Genomic DNA, 21927 nt, shown 5'->3' with positions numbered 1-21927 from the left:
CATTTCTTTTTGAAGATATGTCCTGCAGTGATCAATTCAGCCCCATGGCATTGGTCAAGTCATGCTCAATTACGTCACAGTGCTATGCATCAGACCTTAGTAAAGAAAATAAACTGACAACTCGGGAACTGATTTGACAGATGAGACATTCATTCTGCCACAAGTTCAGCTGGATAAGGAGTGAGGCCAGTGCGTATTTCCTAAAGTTGGCTGAAGGGTTTGAGGTTCTATTTGGAGAAGGAGAGAAAGAAAGGAGAGAGCCTGGAGGAGACGTGAGGAAATGCTTCAATGCTATTTGAATTTTAAGACTCTTAGTTCAGAGACAAATCATTCTGTCCCTGGTTCTTTACCCACTGAGCAGAGGAGATTCTGAAATGAGCTGAGCGAAGTATGTACTTAAACAGAATCCACCATAACATCTGGCTGTGATGCTCTTTTGCAGCATCAGTGGCGCCTACTCTATGCTATACAATTATTATAAAAGCCTGACGCCATTTGCCTCATGTTCATATGGAGCTAAACATCAATTTTATTGAAAAGAATAGTCATTTTTGTTCAATAATATATTAAGAATATAACTATAGAACTGTGTTTTTCACTTTTCTAATTAGTGTTTTGGTTTCTACAAGATGCTTTACATGGGTGATACACATTATTGATATTAAGTAGATGTTTGTTCAGGTAGGTTAGTTAATTAAATTAAATTTTAATTAAATAATTAAATTAAAACTAATCAAATAAAAAATTTCAATAACCTATGAGAGGTAAAAACAAAAGCTGGTAGTAGTCACTCTGATTTTTTCCAAAGGTACCTTTCATCCCTCAGTACTTACTATCACTAAAATATATTTCAGAGAGGAAAAAACAAATTCTTCCTAGAGAAATAGATCCAGTCAATCAAATACCATGTCTTATCTAAATAATGATAAAGTATCCAGACGATGAAATAAATTTCCCTTTCTCGTCTCAATAATCAGTGGTTTTAAAAGTTATTACATAACACATAAAATACAATTTTACTTTAACTTCCAGAAAACAATAGAAAAAGATGTTATTTTTTCTTTGTTGGTAATGCCAACTTAGACACACTAAAATCTTCTGTATTGGGTGACTGGGAAAAGATGTACTAGTAAACTATGAGGCTGACAAAAAAAAATTTAGAACGTTTTTACATACATCAATCGATACTGTATAATATAGTAAAGCTACAGGTTTTAAATGCTATACCAGCCTTCTTAATGTTTTAATAATTTCTAAATATTGATAGCTCCACCTAAGATGCGATATTTATCTGTGATAGCTTTGTTAACTTTATTGTTCTCCCTGGGAAATGAACAACAAAACTATTAAAAACATATTTTTTAACTAAGCCAAGTAGAAAAATGAACTCTGAATTTCCCTATCTCTGTTTGAAAATAGTATGTTTTATTCAAAATGTTTGCAGTATTTATAATATAATAGAACACAGGGAAGCCTCTTGAAGTTATCTCCCAAATTTAAATTCCTGGAAAAATAATCAGGTACAGAACGGTTGCTTCGATTAGATTTGATTTGACATGATTTGATTTGATTTGATTTAGGAGCATAGTAGAAGAACTTTCAGGTTATCAAAAATATATAATCTCTGTCAGGGCCAATAAACCCAGAGCTACACCTTTCTTTATGAAAGGAACTGCTCCAAATGATTAAGTTCTGGGTAATTTAGCTCTTACAAAATTTACCTGTTTCAGAAACTTGCTAGTTTCCCAAGCTTAATCCAAGGGAGAAAGAACCACTTTGTATATTATATAATAACATTTCATTAATGCTCTACTATACAGTCTGTGTGCTAAAACACTCCTTATTCATCATTTCATGGACTTCTTACAGCCCTGTGAACTGGGTACCACTGCTACCATCATTTCAGCCAGACTAAGAGCCAAGCACACAGGATGCAGAGCTCACGTCCATCTCGGTATGTGAAATGGGGCCACGTGACTAAACGCACTGCCTACATGTGCCTATTAACAGACTTCAACTGTGATGCTTCTGCTGGCTCCAAAGGACCTCAGCCCATGCCAATTTTGCATACAGTCATAATAATTGTTTTCTTTCTGAGACATTAAGTTCTGTTTTAGCCCTGAATATACTTCTGCTCTCTCCAGCACTTTTCTTTCAATATTTTAGCTTATGTTAGCAGCTCCTAAAGTGTGCTCTGTGGAATCTAAATCTTGGGAAGTATTAACGGTCATTATAAACAAAGAAGAAAAGGTTCTCTGATGTCATGAGTTTAGGAAACACTGGGTGGAAAAAAGGTCATTGGAGGAAGAGTTCTTAGTGTCCTCAATATACTAATGAATAGTGTGCCTCTTCGGAAGAAAGATACAATACACCATTTCACAAGTGTATTTGACCACAGATGGGACACCTTTATTCCAAATCTTGCAGGATCGGTGGTCCATGGCACAAATGTTGAGAAATATTGAAATAAGATTTTAACTGTGTAATCACCTGTTTTGTACCATAAGGAGACAAAAGGCTCAAGTGGCAGAATTTAAAGTTCCTGTAGGGAGCTACATCAGTCCCGTTGTGAATCTATGCAAGCAAATACACAGTCTCAATGGACTGACAGAGAATCGTCTAATCATTCTTAACATATTTAGTGTACAACAATTTGGAACAGAGCTGTCCAATCAAGGCATTGCTTTGAACAATCTCAAGAAAACGCTTTTAGGAAAAAGTTAGGCAAAGATTGATCAGCTGGCATTTTTGACCTGACACTAGACATAATTTTAAAGTGGATGAAGCGAATGTTCATACAAAACAAGAAGCTGCATGGTCTAGGCAGGACCCTCTTGGCCTTCTTTCTTTCCCTTTTTCTCACTTCCTCTCATCCAGTCTGCTTGTACCCAGAGTAAACAGTAAGTTTTTGTTTCCTTTTGTCTGCCCTCACATAGGACTGCCATCCGGGAAAGGCTCCCAAAATCCTTAAGTTAGTTGTTTCTAACCTCCCATGATCAACATATTTCTATTCCTCATTATTATGAATCACACTCCACAAAAAATCATTTGAATTGAACTAATTCATCCAGATTAAACAGATTTTTTCATATTTATATAATCATGGAACTCTTTGTATAAGACCTGTTGATATTCTTCTAATGTACGTTCAGCAGACACATTATGTGACTAGTGACTGAAGTCAAGCAATGTAGCCAGGGAACCAGCTAGAGGAGAGCTTTCCCAGGAACTGGGAATGAATCATTGCTCATCTTTCCTACCCAAGATAAAGAATTTGGTGAATCTCTGTTCTCATCCAGGTAATGGGCTCAAGGAAAGGGAGATGTTTTAGGCTGGGGATGCAGTGAATTTTCTCAGAAAAATCATTCCCACTGTTGGCAACTGCCTACCCTAAGTGTATATATATATATACCATCCTATGTTGAAAATGGTATTTTAAAAAATTGAGGAAAAGTTGAGGGGGAGGGAGTTATCCAGAAGCATACCCACGCAAAAGAATTCATTTTCACTATTCAGAGGCAATTTGATGTATTGAGGGTATTTTCTATGTAGTCACCAGGCAAAGAATTAATCTATTTTTTAAGCTCTTCCTGTGGCTACCAGTTTAACTTAGTTCATATAGACCCCACATTCTTCATTGAAGTTCTTGTTGTATTTCTGATTTTCTGATATCTTCTGACCGGTATTAGGACAACTCCAACACTCAGAAACTTTTTTTTTTTTTTGCCGTACGTGGGCCTCTCACTGTTGTGGCCTCTCCCGCTGCGGAGCACAGGCTCCGGACGCGCAGGCTCAGCGTCCATGGCTCACGGGCCCAGCCGCTCTGCGGCATGTGGGATCTTCCCGGACCGGGGCACGAACCCGCGTCCCCTGCATCGGCAGGCGGACTCTCAACCACTGCGCCACCAGGGAAACACTCAGAAACTTTTTGAAAGGACCTCAGCCCTCAAGCTACTGTGCCTTAGAAATGGGAAGCTATGTCCTCGTGTGTAACAGAAGTCTTACAGATCAGCCAAATTTCCCTTATTGCTTTCCTGGAATTACTTAGCTACTTTATTACATTAGTTCATAGCACTAGGTAATTTAAATTCTCCCAGAGTACTAATCATTAAGATTTTTCATTTAAATATCACCATAGTCACTTTTATGCAAACAAATCCCTAGGAGCCAATAAATGATTTAGAATTAGATTGCCTTTTTCTATGCTACAGTGAGTGGCAACCTGGGAAAGAAACATACCTCATTTTCTCTATAATATAAAATACTCTAAATTGCAAAAAAAAAAAAAAAAGCTTCAAAAGGAAATGTTAGAAAGAATCAAGAAAAAATGTATATTGACACCCAAATGAGTATTTGGCTAACTGGGACCCCTCACTAAAAGCAAGAGAAAGAGTAATCCTTATAAAGAGGGTGAATTTATTATTTTCCTAAACACTTCTGTCTCTTTTTTTCTAGATAGATAAGGACAAAATTGAAAAAGTAAACAGCCAGAAAAAATAACTCTTTTCCAATTGATCTTATAAGTAAGTCAATAAAAGCTATGAATATGAGCCACACCTCTAAAGATGTTATGTCTTACTGATTGTGGAAAATATCCAAAAATATATCTAAGCTGATCATTTCATAAAGTTAGTTCTGGCTCCAAGATGAAAAGACTTTTTGCTGTTTTGAACCTGAACTGGCCAAAGCTAACTGATTAAACCGGAAGTCTAGGAACCATTTGGGGGCAGATCTTTTAAAGTCCTGACTCTGCCATTTAAGTAATTCTATGGTGGCTTTTCTCTCCTCTCCATCTCCGTGTGACTTGGCCTCTCTCTGTGTCAATGTTCTTGTCTTTAAAATGTGGAGAATTACAGTACCCACTACATCAAGCTGGAAATTAGATGAGATAATGTATGAAAGTGCTGATAAGAGTGATTGGCACACAACTACTCAGTACATGGCAGCTATTATGATCTTTTCTGATACTAGTTATAATTTAGCAGGTCCTGCTACTGGAATTTGAACTGGAATAATAAGTCAGGGGATTACATCTTTTGAAAGCAAAGCGCATTGAACATTTAATGAGGAACTTGTGGATTTACAACTCATCCAACAGCATAAATAACAGCCCTGCTTGCTCTGAGATGCTGAGAGCTTCCAGGCAGCCAGGACCTGACACCTTCATTGCAGAGGGAAGAGCCAGTTCTCCAGCAGCCAGGGAACCCCTCTCTGCCCTGGACATTTTTTTTAAATTTAATTTTTAGTTTATATTGGAGTATAGTTAATTTACAGTGCTGTGTTTGTTTCAGGTATACAGCAAAGTGATTCATTTATCCATATACACATATTCATTCTTTGTCAGATTCTTTCCCATATAGGTTATTACAGAATACTGAGTATAGTTCCCTGTGCTATAGAGTAGGTCTTTGTTGATAATCTATTTTGTATATAGTAGTGTGCATATGTTAATCCCAAACTCCTAATTTATTCCTCCCTCCCACCCTTCCCCTTTGGTAACCAAAAGTTTGCTTTTGAAGTAAGTCAGACAGAGAAAGACAAATATCATATGATATCACTTATATGTAGAATCTAAAAAAAAAATGATACAAATGCCTTGGGCATTTGTAGCAGGCCTTGAATACAATCAAAATCTCAACTGAGAGACACCACAAATGGGATGGTAAAACTGCAGCTCTAAGTTAGACATCTGTGATAACTAGACAGGTGGAAGATTCTTTATGCAAGGTACATATTATCAGAAGATAACACCACTTGAAAATGAAAGGGAAAACCAATACAATAGTATTAGAAACATGAGGGTGTTACGAAACATGGCAATTTCATGAAGGAGTTTGCCAGCTCATCAGGGAAATTTGAAGGTGTTCTTTAAATGGAAAATGTGAGGATTTTTGAGGATAAACTTCTGCTAGTCATCATAGCATACCTGTCTGCAGTTACTGGCATGTATTTTATCTTCATTTCATAATGGAGTACCCAAGAGCTGTCAAAACTCTGTTTTGATGAATTCACAAAATAACTAAGTTTACTTAGAAAAAGAAAAATAAGGACAACTAATGACTTGCTTAAGCATTGGGTCACCGACAAGCCAATCATCAGAAACATGAATTTTTCTGCAATGATTAGCAATGTAAATGAACACAATCATTCCTGAAGAGAGGAAACTATATCTAATTAATATTAGTGAAATTTCAAAGTCCACATGAAAATTTGGGGGGATGTAACAACCATTTTGGGGAAAGGTTTTTTTTAATTTATGTGACAAAATTATCTCGGAAAGCACTAAACTCACTATTTTAGTTATTTAAAATTGCTTTATATGCACATATGAACACACTTATACAAACACACACATACATGAGTCAAACAGAGAGGATACCTACTGCCACTTCATTCATACTCAGAAGCAAGGGGCTGGGTGGCAGGGTGCCAAGGCGATATGTGAAACCCTCCTCCAAAGTCATTCCCCAGAATTGGCTGTAGTTCTGGGCTGTCCATCTGCCTTACAAATGAAAGAGAAAAATAGGTACAGGTTACATGATGTCACTTTTATCATTACATGTTCATTTATATTTCTGAAATTATATAGAAGCAAATCTGACAAAATTGGAACTGTTACTGAAAGCTAGATATTCATTATATTAATGATGCATTATTGATTACTCTAATAGGGAAGCATATCACTCTTCTTAAAGTAGGTCTATATCAATTATTTTAGTGTCTCAAATGAGGAACCTAAGGCTGTATTAATATAGACTAAATTTAAGAATATTGAATCTCCACATACAGTAAAGGGATTTTAGTGATAATAAGGTCAATATATGCAGTTTCTTCTAAATGTCATTAAATGTATTTTAGAAAGAAGCTTGAATGTTCAGAAATGTACTTATAGGTTAAATTGGGAAATCTGTTTTATTTATAATTTAGATTTGAAAAGAAGCCGACCATGTAAAAACAAGTATCCATGAAAAATTGAGGATAAAATAGTTATACTTAAAAAGATTACAGCAACACTAATTAATTTTGTTGAAATATTTTATTGAAATATTGAAATATTCTATTATGTATTAAATGAGTTAATTTGTGGTAAATGCTCAATAATATTAGTCATTATTAATATAATATAAATTCAACTGATGTAAAATTAGATAACAAAAAAGTACTGTTTTTTAGAGACATATTTTGTGCCCTTACATAAAAAAGTAAGCTTTGTTTTCAAAACCTAATGTTGAGATTTTAAGACAACAATTCCTTAAGAGATGATAGGAGATGAAAAATGAGAAAGATGAAAGTAATTTAATCATTGTTTGTTTGAATTAGCTACAACTTAAGGACAATATATTTTCAGTACTTAAGGCAAATCTAAACTCTATCATGTTGTGTTTATCACCAAAATTGTTTACAGTATGAAAGGCTCTTATGAATGATTGAAGATATGACTCAATTTTCAATAATATGCCTGGTGGGCTTTCCTGGTGGCGCAGTGGTTGAGAGTCCGCCTGCCGATGCAGGGGACACGGGTTCGTGCCCTGGTCCGCGAAGATCTCACATGCTGCGGAGCGGCTGGGCCCGTGAGCCATGTCTGCTGAGCCTGCGCGTCCGGAGCCTGTGCTCCGCAAGGGGAGGGGCCACAACAGTGAGAGGCCCGCGTACCGCAAAAAAAATAAAATTAAAAAAAAATATATATGCCTGGCAAGTTAATTCTTTTCTTTTACAAGATCTGTTAGTTCATAAAACTTGAAGCAACTTTGAGCCACAATTTTTAAATGTAATCTCCATCATCCAGGGAATTTCAATAAAGAAACTTTTGAATATATTAGACATTGCAGGTTTATTTAAGAGACCACCAGGATCAGCCTTAGGCAAAATCACGCAATAGTAAAATATGTTTTTGGTGCCCTACACTAGTAGTTTTCAAACATTGAGACATTTGGGGGCCATTTAATTAATCATTCAATTTAGTGAATAGGGATCAGTATTTTAAAAGATAAAATAGACTATAAGACAAACAATAGGAAATATTAGAGTTTATAGGACAGAGTGAGGGTAAGTAATATTTATATACATTTAAGTATAAGTATAAGTGCATGTGTGTGTGTGTGTGTGTGTGTGTGTGTGTGTACTAGGTCATAAAGTTACATGTATGATTTACTATAATTTATGCTCAAAAAAGCATGAATAGCACCACTGCTCTGCATCATCCTTTTTGACCTAGGCTCATCACTTTGTTTTTTTAATTGAAGTATATTTGATTTACAATGTTGTGTTAATTTCTGCCATACAGCAAAGTGATTCAGTTATATATACATATATATATATTCTCTTTCATATTCTTTTCCATTATGATTTATCACAGGATATTGAATATAGTTCCTGTTCTATACAGTAGGACCTTGCTGTTTATCCATCCTATATATACTAGTTTGATTCTGCTAGTCCCAAACTCCCAATCCATCCTTCTCCTACCCCACCTCTCCCTTGGCAACAACGAGTCTGTCCTCTATGTCTGTCATCACTTTCCTTTTAACCCAAGTTAGCATTTACTGAACATTCTTAATTTATCTATCACATTCTTCAGTAAACACTGGGAACATAGAAATAAATTTCTCTACCTTCAGAAAGCTCATACTCTAAAAAAGCCTACAAAGAGGGTAATGACTTCAGTATGTATAATTTATTAGCGGTAGGTCAAAATCTGATCAGAGTAGAGGACTGAAACATAACTCTTCCTGAAGGAGTTAGAAGAATTTGTTATAGAAAGTGACTTTTTAGTGCTCAGCCTGGAAGGATGAGAATGAATTAGACAGCCGGATGTGAGAGAAGAGATAATTTATTCTAAATAAAGGCAACTCTGGAGCAAAGCAGGTTTGAAATTTGGAATAACATTTAGGGAATAGCAGATAAGTAGAACACTTAAACTCTGAGAGCGAGCAGAGAGACAGGGGTTGGAAAGAGTGTAAAAGGTGAGGGAGTGAAGCATTTGGGACAGATTGTTATTTATGCTGAGGAGTAAAATTATATTCTAAAGCAATGGAGTGTCATTGAAGACTTTTTAAGAACGTGAGTGGCAGAATCAAAGCTTTGTTTTAGAAGGATAACCATGAAAGTATAAAGGATTGGTTGGAATTTGGTCACACTGGAAACACTGAGTAAAGTCAGGTCATTTCAAACTAGGCTTGATACAGAAATGCACTAGAATATAGCATAAGAATAAAGGAAATACATTTCTAAAGTAAACTTTGTGAGGATTACAAGAGTGTAGTGACTGAGAGTGAAGAGGAAAGAAGCCTCAAACTAACTTCAGATTTTCTGGCTTAGTTGACATGGTAGTGGGGGATGCCAGTAACCAAGGACAAGTCAAAAGGTTAATCCTTTTGGTTTGGAGTATTTTTGACTTTGAGAAATCAGTAAAGTCAACTTATTCAATAGATAGTCTATAGACTTTGAGTTCATAAGAAAAATCAGGGTTAGAGATAGGATGGATTAAAAATGGGTACAAATTCTTTGTAGCTCTTTCCATCAAGAGATGGAGTCCATTTTTCCAACCGTTGAATGTGAGCTGGCCTGGTAACTTGCTTTGCCTAGTAGAAAGCAGTGAAATTGACAATGTACAAATTTCAAGCTTTGGCCTCACCTGAGGCCATTTCCACCCTCCACTCATGTCCTGCTTGAACACTGTCATTATGTGAAGAAACCAAGGCTGTCCTGCTGGAGGCACATGGGCCCCCCAACAACCAGCACCAACTACCAGAAATGGGCAGGGGGCCATCTGGACAATGCAGCCCCAGCTGAGGCCATAGATGTCTGTGGACACATGAGTAACCCCAGGAGAGACCAGGAAAAGAGCTTCAGCTAAGTCCATCCCAAATTGCCGGTATGAACAAATAAAAAGCTTGTGCTTTCAGGACGCTAAATTCTGAAGTGGTTTGTTTCACAGCATCTGATAAACTGAGACTGTTCTCTCTCTCCCTTTGTTCCACTAACTTGCTGATTATTATTTGTGCTACTAATTTGCCACTTATAACTGCCCTATCACTAGAAATCCTTTTACAAAGTTATGATATGTGGATTCCTCAGCTAGATTGTAAATTCCTCTAAGAACTTATTTATTTGTATCCTCAGCAGTGCCAAAAGGGAAACACATGTTTTGTTAATATTAATTGCATTACAACATAATACAGGGAATAAATAAGCACTGAAGTGGGCTATGCAGAATGAATAAAGATTTGGATCTAAATACTACCAAGATGCCAGAAAGCAAAGGCTGTATATATTTGTATGTAGGCTATTTTAAAAAGCGCTTAAAATAGACATTGAATGCTATAATATGACTCTGTTTTCATACATGAAAACAACTTGAACATCAGGAACAGTAAATATCTGAGAATTAGAACTTTCTTTTTCTCTTTTTTTTTTTTTTTTTTTTTGCATTACGCGGGCCTCTCACTGTTGTGGCCTCTCCCGCTGCGGAGCACAGGCTCCGGACGCGCAGGCTCAGTGGCCATGGCTCATGGGCCCAGCCACTCAGCAGCATGTTGGATCCTCCCAGACCGGGGCACGAACCCGTGTCCCCTGCATCGGCAGGCAGACTCTCAACCACTGTGCCACCAGGGAAGCCCTAGAATTTTCTTTTAAATTCAAGGACTTTCTACACTCCCTCTTGTTGTTCCCTGGTAAATAATTTTAGTTTTACTCCTTTTCTTCATACTTTGTCTCTTTTACTTAACTTTTTTCTTTGATCTGAGTATATTTTCTTTTGCTGCAATTTTACTTCACCTTTTTTTTTTCAAGTCATCTATGTTTGCTACTAAAAGGCAAATCCTGTGCCTCTTAAATTGACCTAGAGTACTCTCAGAATAAACAAATGATGGAAAGAAAATTCTTCCTTCCAAGGAAGGCAGCATTCCCAACAGATCTGTACTCTTGTATGACTTTCTTTCCACATTGCTTTAGACTGTGGTTTCTCCTGGGTTCTGTTACAGTGGAAAGCTTGCCTGCTTATCTTGGCTTCTTGGAAGTGTGTGCTTGTTAGCTCAAGCATTTGAATCCTTTTAGGAACCTGATTCAGATAATCTCTCATGATGACACATACTCTCATGTCCTTTTAATGATTTAAATATCACTTAGCCATAGAAAATAATTGTTTTTCCCTAGAAATACTTAAAATGTCATCATATTATCACCTAAAATATTGTCAAAACACATACACACACACAGAGGAGTTGAGAACGGTTTAAGAATATTAATATCAATAAATGTGACTTCCAAGTGTCTTTTGTGTCTTCCAAGAAAATACTCTGGTTGCATCGAAAATTAGTGTCCCCACTGTCCTGGGAAACATATGTCTTAGGTGTAGCAAGAAGTGATTATTTCTATGTTTTAAAAATGCATTTCAGGATGACTTCACTTTTATAGTTGCTTGACAATAGGTCTTCTCATGTGAAATCTTTTCCTGAAGGTAGAAAATGTTTTCAAGAGTGTATAGAAATTTGATCAGTGACAGTGGAGAAATCCTGAAGCAGAAAACAGTCCATCCCTTCTCCCTTCAGTTCAGTAAAGAAAGCCAGTGTCAGCACTTACACCTAATTCCCTCTATGTAAGTGGAAAAGTGACTTAATTTATTAATCTATCAGAGCGCATCAAACAGTTACTTCCTTTAAGTGTCAATCAGTTCAAGCTTCTGTTTATTAGCAAAGTAAAATGGCTCAACCAGTCTTTTTACTAAACCGTGAGTGAAATTGGCTAGATATCAGTCATGTCGATGACGCTGTCTAGATGGACTGGTCGTTTGGGGGATCATCGAGATAAAATACTGCTTTCTGAAGGTCGGAGTCTACCCAGGTTAGATGAGCATATGATAGGCTGGGTCAGGGCAGCACCGGAAGGAAAGATGATGAACATGAATGAACCTGTTTGCCTACTTCCTGATTTTGCCTGAATACTTATTTAAACTAAAGCTCCCCCTACTAGCCTCACTCACACCTTGACACTGCTCCTTCCTAAACAATTTAAGACCATGCTCTATATTTCCTCTGTGCATTTTAATTTTAATCATTTAATGTTCCCCTCTGTTCATTCCAATTTCACATGCCTTTCTACCACCCTCCCCATTTCTCACCCACTCTTTTTTTTGTTTTTGAAAGAATGATAATTTTTAGAAGGAAATGATAGGAAATATATTGTTTGAAACCTGAGGGGCAATGAGGGGGGGAGGCGCCAAAAAGCCTAGAAAGCAAGATTTCTCTCACCCATAGTCTCCTTTATTGACATGTTCAATTAATCCTGGTTGAACAAGGCATACGTGCTGGGAACATTTCCATTTCTGTCCTGAGCATGTGCTGTAAAGATACAAAAGTTATGAAAGTGGCCTGGTCTTTAGGGAGTATACTTATAAAATTAGTAACCAGAGTTGCACCTTGTTAAGGCATAAAAGATATTTTTGACTAATGTTAACCATATGACTATTTAATTCTTGGCAAAAATAAATCACAACACATGCATTAGCTACCACTCAACATCTTCCACTTCAGGCAATTAATAAATGAAATGATCACTGAGTCATTGGAGTTTGAAAACATAAGACAATGGAGACAGTAGATTCGACACATTTGTAATTGTAAATTTTTTGCAGGATAATCAATTTCAAGGCAGCTTTGTTTTATATATAGTTACTGTGTTCAAGAACACGTGATTTTCCTGTAGTATATCAGAATGTTTAAAATTAAGAGGTTTGTGAAAGCAGGCCACTGTCACAAACACCAAACTCAAACGTTAAAAGAAATATTCATGATTAGCTTTTAAACACTTATTAAAATTAAATATACTTATAAAAACTATGGGTATGTGATATCTTATGACTTATGATTCTATCTGTATTTAAATATATGCTTTGTTTCACAGATGTTCCTTTGAAGAAAACATACACAGACAGTAGAATTCAGTTTTGTGCCACTTAAATTCATTACCAGGAATTGCAGTTTTCTTTAATTACTGATCCTTCTTCATAACGTTGACCATCTCTGTGGCAACCTGTCAACATACCATGTAAACAAATCAAAATTCTAAATTGAGTAATAAGTAAATTAAAATTGTATTTAGTTTTTTCAAATATGCAAAAAAATTTGGTGCCCATCTGAAGGAAATCCACATAGGGTTTGTGTCAAGGTTTGTATATCGAATGCTTATGGGCTTGTTCCATAAGCTTCTATCTTTACATTGTGTATTTGTTCCAACTGAGAGGATTTGTAAAGCATAAAAACTAGATTACTGAGGTATTGATCACTAAACGCACTCAAAAAAATAATGTATTCAAGTAAGTAAGCAGTAAAACAGTGTTTGAATTAATTTATGGCATTTCTTATCTTAAAAATCTAATCAACTCTCATATGTAAATATGATTAATTACATATGCTTAGAGGAAGGAGCTCAAAGTGTTGGACCAAAATATAAAGCTATTTCAGTGAATTCACCTTACAAAGATAAACTCTATTTTTTTTTTTAACTCTATTTTTTCTTCAAAATTTAGATCAGGAGAAAAATTTATATGGTTCCAGTCCTTTGTGTTCCAAGTCCAAATGTTTCTCAACCATTAACCAAAACTCGTTGCTATTTTACCAGACTCTATAAACTACTCCAAAGAGATGAATGGTGAATTATCATTATATGAAAACCAATCAGTAAAATATGGTGAAAATAATACCCTGGCTACAAATTAAATCCCTTTTGAAAATATAACTTACACAAATTTAAATTCATGCTGAACTAGCAAAGGTAGCAAAATTCACTCCTTTGTCATGTGAAAACTTTTTTGACGGAGACATGTCACTGATAGATCACAACAATGGCCCCTAGTTAAATAAAATGAATTCTAACTTTTTATTCATACAATCATAGGAGGAAATCTACATGTTTAGAAAGCATTCCAAGGGACCTGGCTTAACCACCAGCCACAATGTCACAAAAGCCACTTACAAATCAGCTATCCTCCGATTTTTCCAAAAATTGTTTCACAGGAAATATTTTACAAGTGCCCCTCTTCAGCATGCACTGTGTTCTCACAGTTCAATCTTTTGCTTAATGAATCTAAAAATCTCCTTGTATTTGCACCTATCCACCTCTTTTCCATGGATTTTTGACATTCCACTCTCACGAGAAGAGAGAAGGAAACCACCTCTCTCCTGAACCACAGGGGAGGGGAAAGATTTAACTTTAAATCAAGTTCAGAGTTTTAATTACTACCCAGGATTAAACACTTTTTGTAAATGACTTTCTATGTTTGTAACTTACAAAGACCCCGGAATTTTTACTACCTAAGAAAGCAACAGAAAATTCATGCAACAATTCAAATTTTATTCAAAGTCAAGAGAAGTACTTCCTTGACTAGTTCTAAAGGAGATAAGGGGCAAAATCAAAGCTGATTTTTAAAAATTTATACTGAAGTATAGTTGATTTACAATGTTGGGTTAATTTCTGCTGTACAGCAAAGTGATTCAGTTATACATATATATGTTCTCAAACCTGGTTTTTAATCAAAACCGATGAATGTTGCTTGTCCAGCATACCAGTTACATAGATAAAGGGATGAGAAATCACAAAGGTCCTAAGGAAAAAAAGGCTGTCCCTTCTCTAACCTGTACCCCAGCTATTAATTTTGAAGTAAAGAGAATGTTATCACCGTGCCCACCCAAGATCATTAGTACTATGTCTAGTGTTAGCAAAAGTTCCATTTCTTGGTCTTCCCTCCTTAATATCAAGTCAGAGTTGACTATAAGAAACAACGTTTGCTGTAATCTCACTTGAGAGTTGGCCTCTTGAACAAACACCATAATCTGTTCACTTGAGTCTGGCCAAGGTGCTAACAAAGTGAAGCATCAACTTCTACACAATGCAGAAACGCAGTCCACTCCCTTCCTCCACTCTTCCCCACTCCAGTGTATCCCTCAACCCCTGAACAGCATTTAGTGAGATCTTTTAAAATCTACATTGTGTCACCCTTTGCTTAAAATCCTCAAGTTATTCCCCATCAAATTTAAAATAAAACCAAACTTCTTACAATGACCTATAAGACCTTATCCAAAATCTCTCTTCCATAATCTTTGTCCTCGTCACTCCTGTTTTGCTGGCTAAAGGGTTTCCATGATACTGATGAGGATGGAGAGAAGTGGATGAACGTAATTTGGAGGCAAAGCAAATGGGACTAGCTCTTGGATTGAGTTTGGAGAATGAGGAAAAAGAGGAATTAAGGGTGTCTCACTAGGATTTTGGCCTGAACCATAGAGAGGCTGTGAAGCTAATATTGAAATAAGGAACAGGCTTATGGCAAGAAATCAAGAGTTCTGTTTTGCATATTTTAGATTTAGATTAAGTCTATGTTAGCCATCCTAATGGAGAATATCAAGTAGAGTAGTAATGGAAATTCGGAGTTAAGTCATGATTGGAGCATGAATTTGAGAGCCAGCAACATACATATCTTTAAAGCCTTGAGACTACATAAGAGGCTGCTTGAGAGAGGGTTTGTAGGTAAGAGAAAGACGTCCAGGACTAAGCTCAAACTCTGTAGCTAACAGACATTCAGAAGAGGAAACAGGGAAGGAGTGACCTATGAGAAAGAAGGGAATTCAGGTGAGGGTAGAGTCTTGAAAAGTAAGAGAAGAAAGTATTCCAAACAAGCAAAAGTTTTCACCTACACAGAGTACCACTGAGGGATCAAGAAAAGAACAGACATCTTAATATTGCATTTGGAAACATGGAAGTTTTCAATAACCCTGCCAAGACAGAGCTCGGTAAAGTAGCAGGAAACAAGGTCTTGTAAGAATGAGCTGATGAGAGACTTGGAGTCAGGAAGTGAAATGTTTCCTTCAGATATTTTTGCCATTAAAGGAAAGAAGGAAATGGGATAATAGTTGGTTAGGGACATGGAGCTGAGGGAGGGCTTTTTCAAAGTTGGGAGTTACAACTACCTACTAACCTCCTGCAAGAGAATATCTTGTAAATGATGTTTGCTCACTTTCTTAATTATTTTCTCGGGGAAAGTCCCTAGAAGTGGAAATTCTGGGTCCAAATTGATATTTGGACATCTTTAAGGCATTTAATTCATATCGTCATTTTTTTTTTTCTTTTCAGAATGATTTTACCAATTTATATTCACCAGCAGTTGAATGAATGAGTTATTCTGTGTCACCCTAATGCATAGACTGTAACTTTGGTTCCCATGTTAGGTACCACCTCATCATAGAAACAGAGTCAGGGTTAGAAATTAACCTTTGATGCTGTCTAGCACCATCTCCCAAGCAATGCCTGAATGCTCTTTTGGATTCTACTAGTTTTGAATGAAAAATATTTCTTTTAAAATGCTAATTTGAGAACATGATTGACGTTTAAAGGTAGCAGAAAAATTGGGGGAGTTAAAAAAAACATTTTTGTAAATCAATAGTTTTGTAAAATGATTGATCCAGGAGAGAAAGGGAGAAACGATGCTTTAGGAGAGAAAGAGGGAGAGGAGAGAGGAGAGAAGAGGAGAGAGAGGGAGGGAGGGAGGGACAATTGTAAGGGTGGAGATTTTGAAAAGATAAGAGACAGTGGGAATAAAGACACAGACCTACTAGAGAATGGACTTGAGGATATGGGGAGGGGGAAGGGTAAGCTGTGACAAAGTGAGAGAGTGACATGGACATATATACACTACCAAACATAAAATAGATAGCTAGTGGGAAGCAGCCGCATAGCACAGGGAGATCAGCTCAATGCTTTGTGACCACCTGGAGGGGTGGGAAAGGGAGGGTGGGAAGGAGGGAGACGCAAGAGGGAAGAGATATGAGAACATATGTATATGTATAACTGATTCACTTTGTTATAAAGCAGAAACTAATACACCATTGTAAAGCAATTATACTCCAATAAAGATGTTAAAAAAAAAAAGAAAGAGTGAGGAAGGAGACATGAGCCAAGAAATTCAGACAGCCTCTAGAAACTGGAAAAGGCAAGGAGAGGGATTCTCCCCTAGACCCTCCAGAAGGAATGCAGCCCTGCTGACAGCTTGACTTTCTTCCAGTGAGACCCATTTCAAACTCTGGCTTCCAGAACTGTAAAATAATTATTTTGTGTTGTGACAATTTGTCATAGAAATAAGAAACTAATACAGTGCCCATACATCATTTGAATAAACGATATATTCACACACACACACACACACACACACACACACACACACACACACACACACAAAGAGACAGTGGGATTTAGAGCTCAAGAGGAGGAATCTACTCCATGGAAACAGTAACCAATATGGGGGTACTTTGAAAATTATGATGATGGAGAGATGAGAAAATTCCTGGTGGCTTTATTTCCTCAAGGAAAAATGTATAAAGCACTTCAGAGTGAGTTAATCAAACTGATTACACCTTGACATGATAGATAGATGATAGATAGATAGATAGATAGGTAGATAGATAGATAGATAGATGATAGTAATGGTTATTGAAATTAAAGGAGTTTTGAAACTTTAACAGCCATTAATACAAAAATGAGGCAAATCAGATATTTGGAAAGTGAAATCCATCTCTTGATTTGAGAAAAGGTGACAATATGATGTAACTTATTTTAAAATAACTTCATCATAAAGTGTTCTAATAAATGTGCTGGTCTCAATGTCACTTCAGGGAAGGCAGTTGCCTGCTCTAATCAGGAGTCCGCATTGCAGGGGCAGTCAGTAGCACTGATCCTGAAAGGTCAGACTCCAGGTAAGCTGCTACAAGGGGTTCCATTATCCATCTTTTAATGAACACTAGAGTAGCAGTATAATGAGTATCAGAAATGGGCTTTCACTGGCAAAATTAGTGGCTTGTTAATCAGCATAATGGATATAAGTAATCAGCTCTTATTGGTTAAATTAACAGCAATAAATTGATGTAGATTAGCTAAAACACTTAAAAATCACATCCCACTCTCATACTCCACAGTTTTTATGTATCTCTTAAGGTCAAAAGCCTTCACTCTTAGACCTGGTGCCCTAGGATTGATCTTTACAAGGTCCTGTGTCCAGCCACTGGGTAGGAGGATTTATCATAACCTGACACCCTCTGTAATATTATCACATGGGAAAATTCCAGTAAATTTTTCAAGCAAGGTAGATGTGGGAACATCTAACAGGATGGGGACCTGAGACTTCATGGAGCTTACAGAGGTTTATGGATTAGTGTATATCTCCTTACCAGTATATAGTTTTGTAACAGTATGCACGGCCGAATTTGGACTGTGATTTATCTTCATTGTAATGTGGTTAAGAAGGTCATGAAGGGATAAATAATCCTCATTCAATTCAAATGTGTCAGTGGTTTACATCCATTTTTTACCAATGTGAACATAAGAGTTGTGTGTAATCAAATTAGTTTAGGTCTGTTCACAGCACATGGTCCACTAGACTCTTTTCTTAAGATCTGCTACACTGAGAGATTTTGTCTGGAAAAACCACTCTGGTACTGTTTCAAATTCTATCACTTTTTTTCTGTATCTGACATTTGAAATCCTCCAATGACTGGAAGTAACCAGCAGAGATGGGACAAAACCCAGAAGGAAGATGTTTACTCATATGTCCAAACCAATTTACACAAAAGGTACATATCTATTTATTTATTTTTTGACACATTTATATTTTTAAACCTTAAGATAATATACATAGTTTTAAGTCCCAGGTTGAAAAAGAAATGCAGTGTAAGAGACTAGACAATGACATGTAACTAGATACTTGAAAAATATTTAATAAATTAGTGAATGAACTAGACAATACCATGTAAGTAGATAACTGAAAAATATTTAATAAATCAGTGAATAACTGAAAAATATTTAACAAATCAGTGATGCTTTACTAGCATCTCAGAGGAAAGTCTCTTTATATGGCAAAAAAATAGTATAAATAGTATATCATTTTCTATTTATTTTAGTTAATTTTGTACAATTTTTAAATATTGTGTAGTGCTATTTTCTTTTAACCAGCTACTTTCATAAGGAAGATAAAACAAAAGAAAAAAATCACCTTCATGAGTGCAAATATAGTTTACTGTGAACATTTGCTACTAAATAAACTGATGAATTGCTTCCCTCCATCATGAATGGGATAAAAACTATGCTGGGAACATAAGTTCTACCTAAAACATGACCCTAAATTAAAGTCTTAGCAAAATCCTAGCTTTCAAGCAAAAATGGACATTGAAGAAGCAGCAATTTCTTTTCCAAATGAGTTACATGATTCAAATAAGAAAAGCTCAAATACGTTTTATCACATCAAAAGCACCACAGCTGATCCATAATACTTATCCTCAACTTCCAGGAAGCTGACCCTATTCGTACTTTACATCTCTCAATGAGTTCTCATAACAGGATAAAATCCTAAACTCTTGATGTGGCCTATAAATCCTGGAAAAATCTGACTTCTACTCACCTCTTAAACCTCATCTTATGTCACCCCCAACCCTCCACTGATCATGACTCTCTGGAAGTGGTGGCCTCCATCCAATTCCTAGGCAGCACCAAGCTCCTGGCTCCCAGATCCCTTTCTGTTGGCCCTTCCTCAGGTCACCTCACTCCTCACGCCTCAAGTCTCCCACCCAAGCTAATGTTATGCATTATTTTACATGTTAATGTTATATTCTGATATAATTTCTCACCGCACCCTAAGCGTTTCCTTCAAAGAATTTAACACAATTTGCAATTGTACAGTGAATTTGTTAAATATCTTATAACCCCCACATATAACTTGACTGTCACTTCTATGAGGATAATGTCTTGTCTTTTTTCTTCCCCATGGTTGCCCCCAGCAAAAGCACAATGACTGGCCTGGTGGAGGTAGTCAATGAATATTTTTTTGATGAATGGCTAGGTCTGCCATTTCTAAGAGACTATCTGCCACTTTTTAGGGTGAAATAAATGTTTGCTGAACTGTTTACTGGTAAAGACAAAGGCCTGGCATTATTTTTTTTATTCAAATTAGTTGATTTACAATGTTGTGTTAATTTCTGCTGTACAGCAAAGTGATTCAGTTATACATATATATATATTCTTTTTCATATTCTTTTCCATATGGTTTATCACAGAACATTGAATATAATTCCTGTACTATACAGTAGGACCTTGTTTATCCATCCTATACCTAAAAGCTTATAATACATGTGTGTTTTAAGGAGTACTTCCTCAATTTTACAAACAAGATGACATTACTGAGAATGAAGGCAACAGTCAGCATCTGGATCTTGCTAGAAGGATACAAAATCCTAACTTATCCTACATTTTCTTCTAATTGTAATCTCCACTCACCATCACCCACTTAAAGTCATGTGACATAGCTCCGAGGAAACCTGCACTTCTGTCTGTATAAGTGGAGCAATAGAATTTTATTTTGTGTTTTTGGCAAATTTTGGATATATCGATTGCTCAGATTCTATAGCCATTTTACTATAATTAGACCAATACAGGAAATACCACCATTCTCCTTATGAATTATTTGTATTTATTTGCTCAGTCTTAGACTTTTAAAACTACCTTATATGGAGCACTCTTTTGTTTTTAATAGTTTAAAACCCCAGATTGGCAAAATGAAACAAAACAAAAACACACATCGTGACTCTATTTGGTATTACTTAGGCAGAGAGGGTGGCCGACTTTATTTTGCCTTTGCACTGGTTTAAATGACATTGCTATAACATAGGTTCTAATGTTACGAGGTCCAATAATCTCATGAAATAGTAAGTAAACTGTTACATAAATCTGCAGAGGATCAGGCTTGTGAACTTGATGAGATTCTCTAAGAGGTTACACTCAAAAAAGTGTGAGCGATATTTTTCTTGTCAATACATATTACAAAAAAAAGAAATAAAGAATTTTAAGTAACTTTTACATAAGTTGAGTGAGTATTCAGGACAGAATCTAGACCAGCCTTCGTGGCTGTCACAGCAGAACTTTCCTGAAGGCTCTAGTCTGATGCGTGTAACCGGCATCTAAACCAAAGCACGTTAACAATCCTAAGAAATTTATTCTGGTGACCGAAATATTCATTTTTCATTTCAACTTAAAAAAGGAAGGGAGGAAGGAAGGGAGGGAGGGAGGAAGGGAGGGAGGGAGGGAGGGAGGAAAGAGAAAGAGAAAGAAAAAGAAAGTTGGACAGATCTTGTTATGAACTAGAATAATGCTTGAACACATTCCCAAAGCCTACCTTCTGGATACCAAGGCTTTGTGTGAGGAGGCCAATCCTTCTTTTCACGGCAAAATGACTTGTAATCAGGACAGCAATCAGAATTCTCCCTTTCACAGAATTTATCACAGTAACACAGTGCATTTCTCTCATAGAACTGAGTCACACAGGCATCATCTCTGTCTTCACAACAACCAAAACTTCTACAGTATTGCCCTTTGAAAATGGCTCTTTTGAATCGAGTACCTTCCAAAATGGTGTGATTCCTAGTGAAATTAGCTCCTCGGTCCACTTCTCTTTGAGATAAATACTGTCTCTCCATCCAAATTTCTGTGGTGAGATAAGAAAGGATTAAAATCTTATATCCAGTCCACATTCTCCAGAGGTCAGGTGTGGCTCCCACTTGCTATTATATTCAATACCCTTGGCCTTGGGGCTTCTCCTTAGAGCCTGAATTCTAATCATCAAGACAACTCAGCCTGAATCCTGAAACTGATCCTTTACTTGGACTGAGTGTATTTCTTGTAGTTAAACATTAATCAAGAATTTCAATGTTTGCTCAAGATAAGGTAAGTGTTAGAAATAGACCATTGTCATTCCTCCAACGTTTAGATTTTATATTTAATATAATGAGAAAAAATGTCCATCGCCATGAAAATAAATACCTAAAACTCTTAGGTATAGATGATATATTGAATATTGCTTGCTTCCAAAATAATCTAGATTCTTAAATCAAAAACCTCTCT

General features: G+C 36.4%; 1 protein-coding gene across 1 annotated transcript in view; it reads right to left on the bottom strand.

The window, feature by feature from the left end:
• The window catches only part of TINAG (tubulointerstitial nephritis antigen), a 94200-nt gene extending 72643 nt beyond the window's left edge, over positions 1-21557 (bottom strand). The window contains exons 1-4 of the mRNA XM_067753461.1: positions 21203-21557; positions 12966-13029; positions 12249-12338; positions 6384-6498 (exon numbers count right to left, since the gene is read on the bottom strand). Coding sequence (XP_067609562.1) covers positions 6384-6498; positions 12249-12338; positions 12966-13029; positions 21203-21557 — 624 coding nt within the window. The remainder of the gene's footprint in view (positions 1-6383; positions 6499-12248; positions 12339-12965; positions 13030-21202) is intronic.
• Positions 21558-21927: the final 370 nt, after the last annotated feature.

Source organism: Pseudorca crassidens, chromosome 10 (assembly GCF_039906515.1).
Source record: "Pseudorca crassidens isolate mPseCra1 chromosome 10, mPseCra1.hap1, whole genome shotgun sequence".
Lineage (NCBI taxonomy): Eukaryota > Metazoa > Chordata > Mammalia > Artiodactyla > Delphinidae > Pseudorca > Pseudorca crassidens.
The sequence above is the reverse complement of the archived record's forward strand: the minus strand, read 5'-3'. Positions and strand labels throughout refer to the sequence as shown.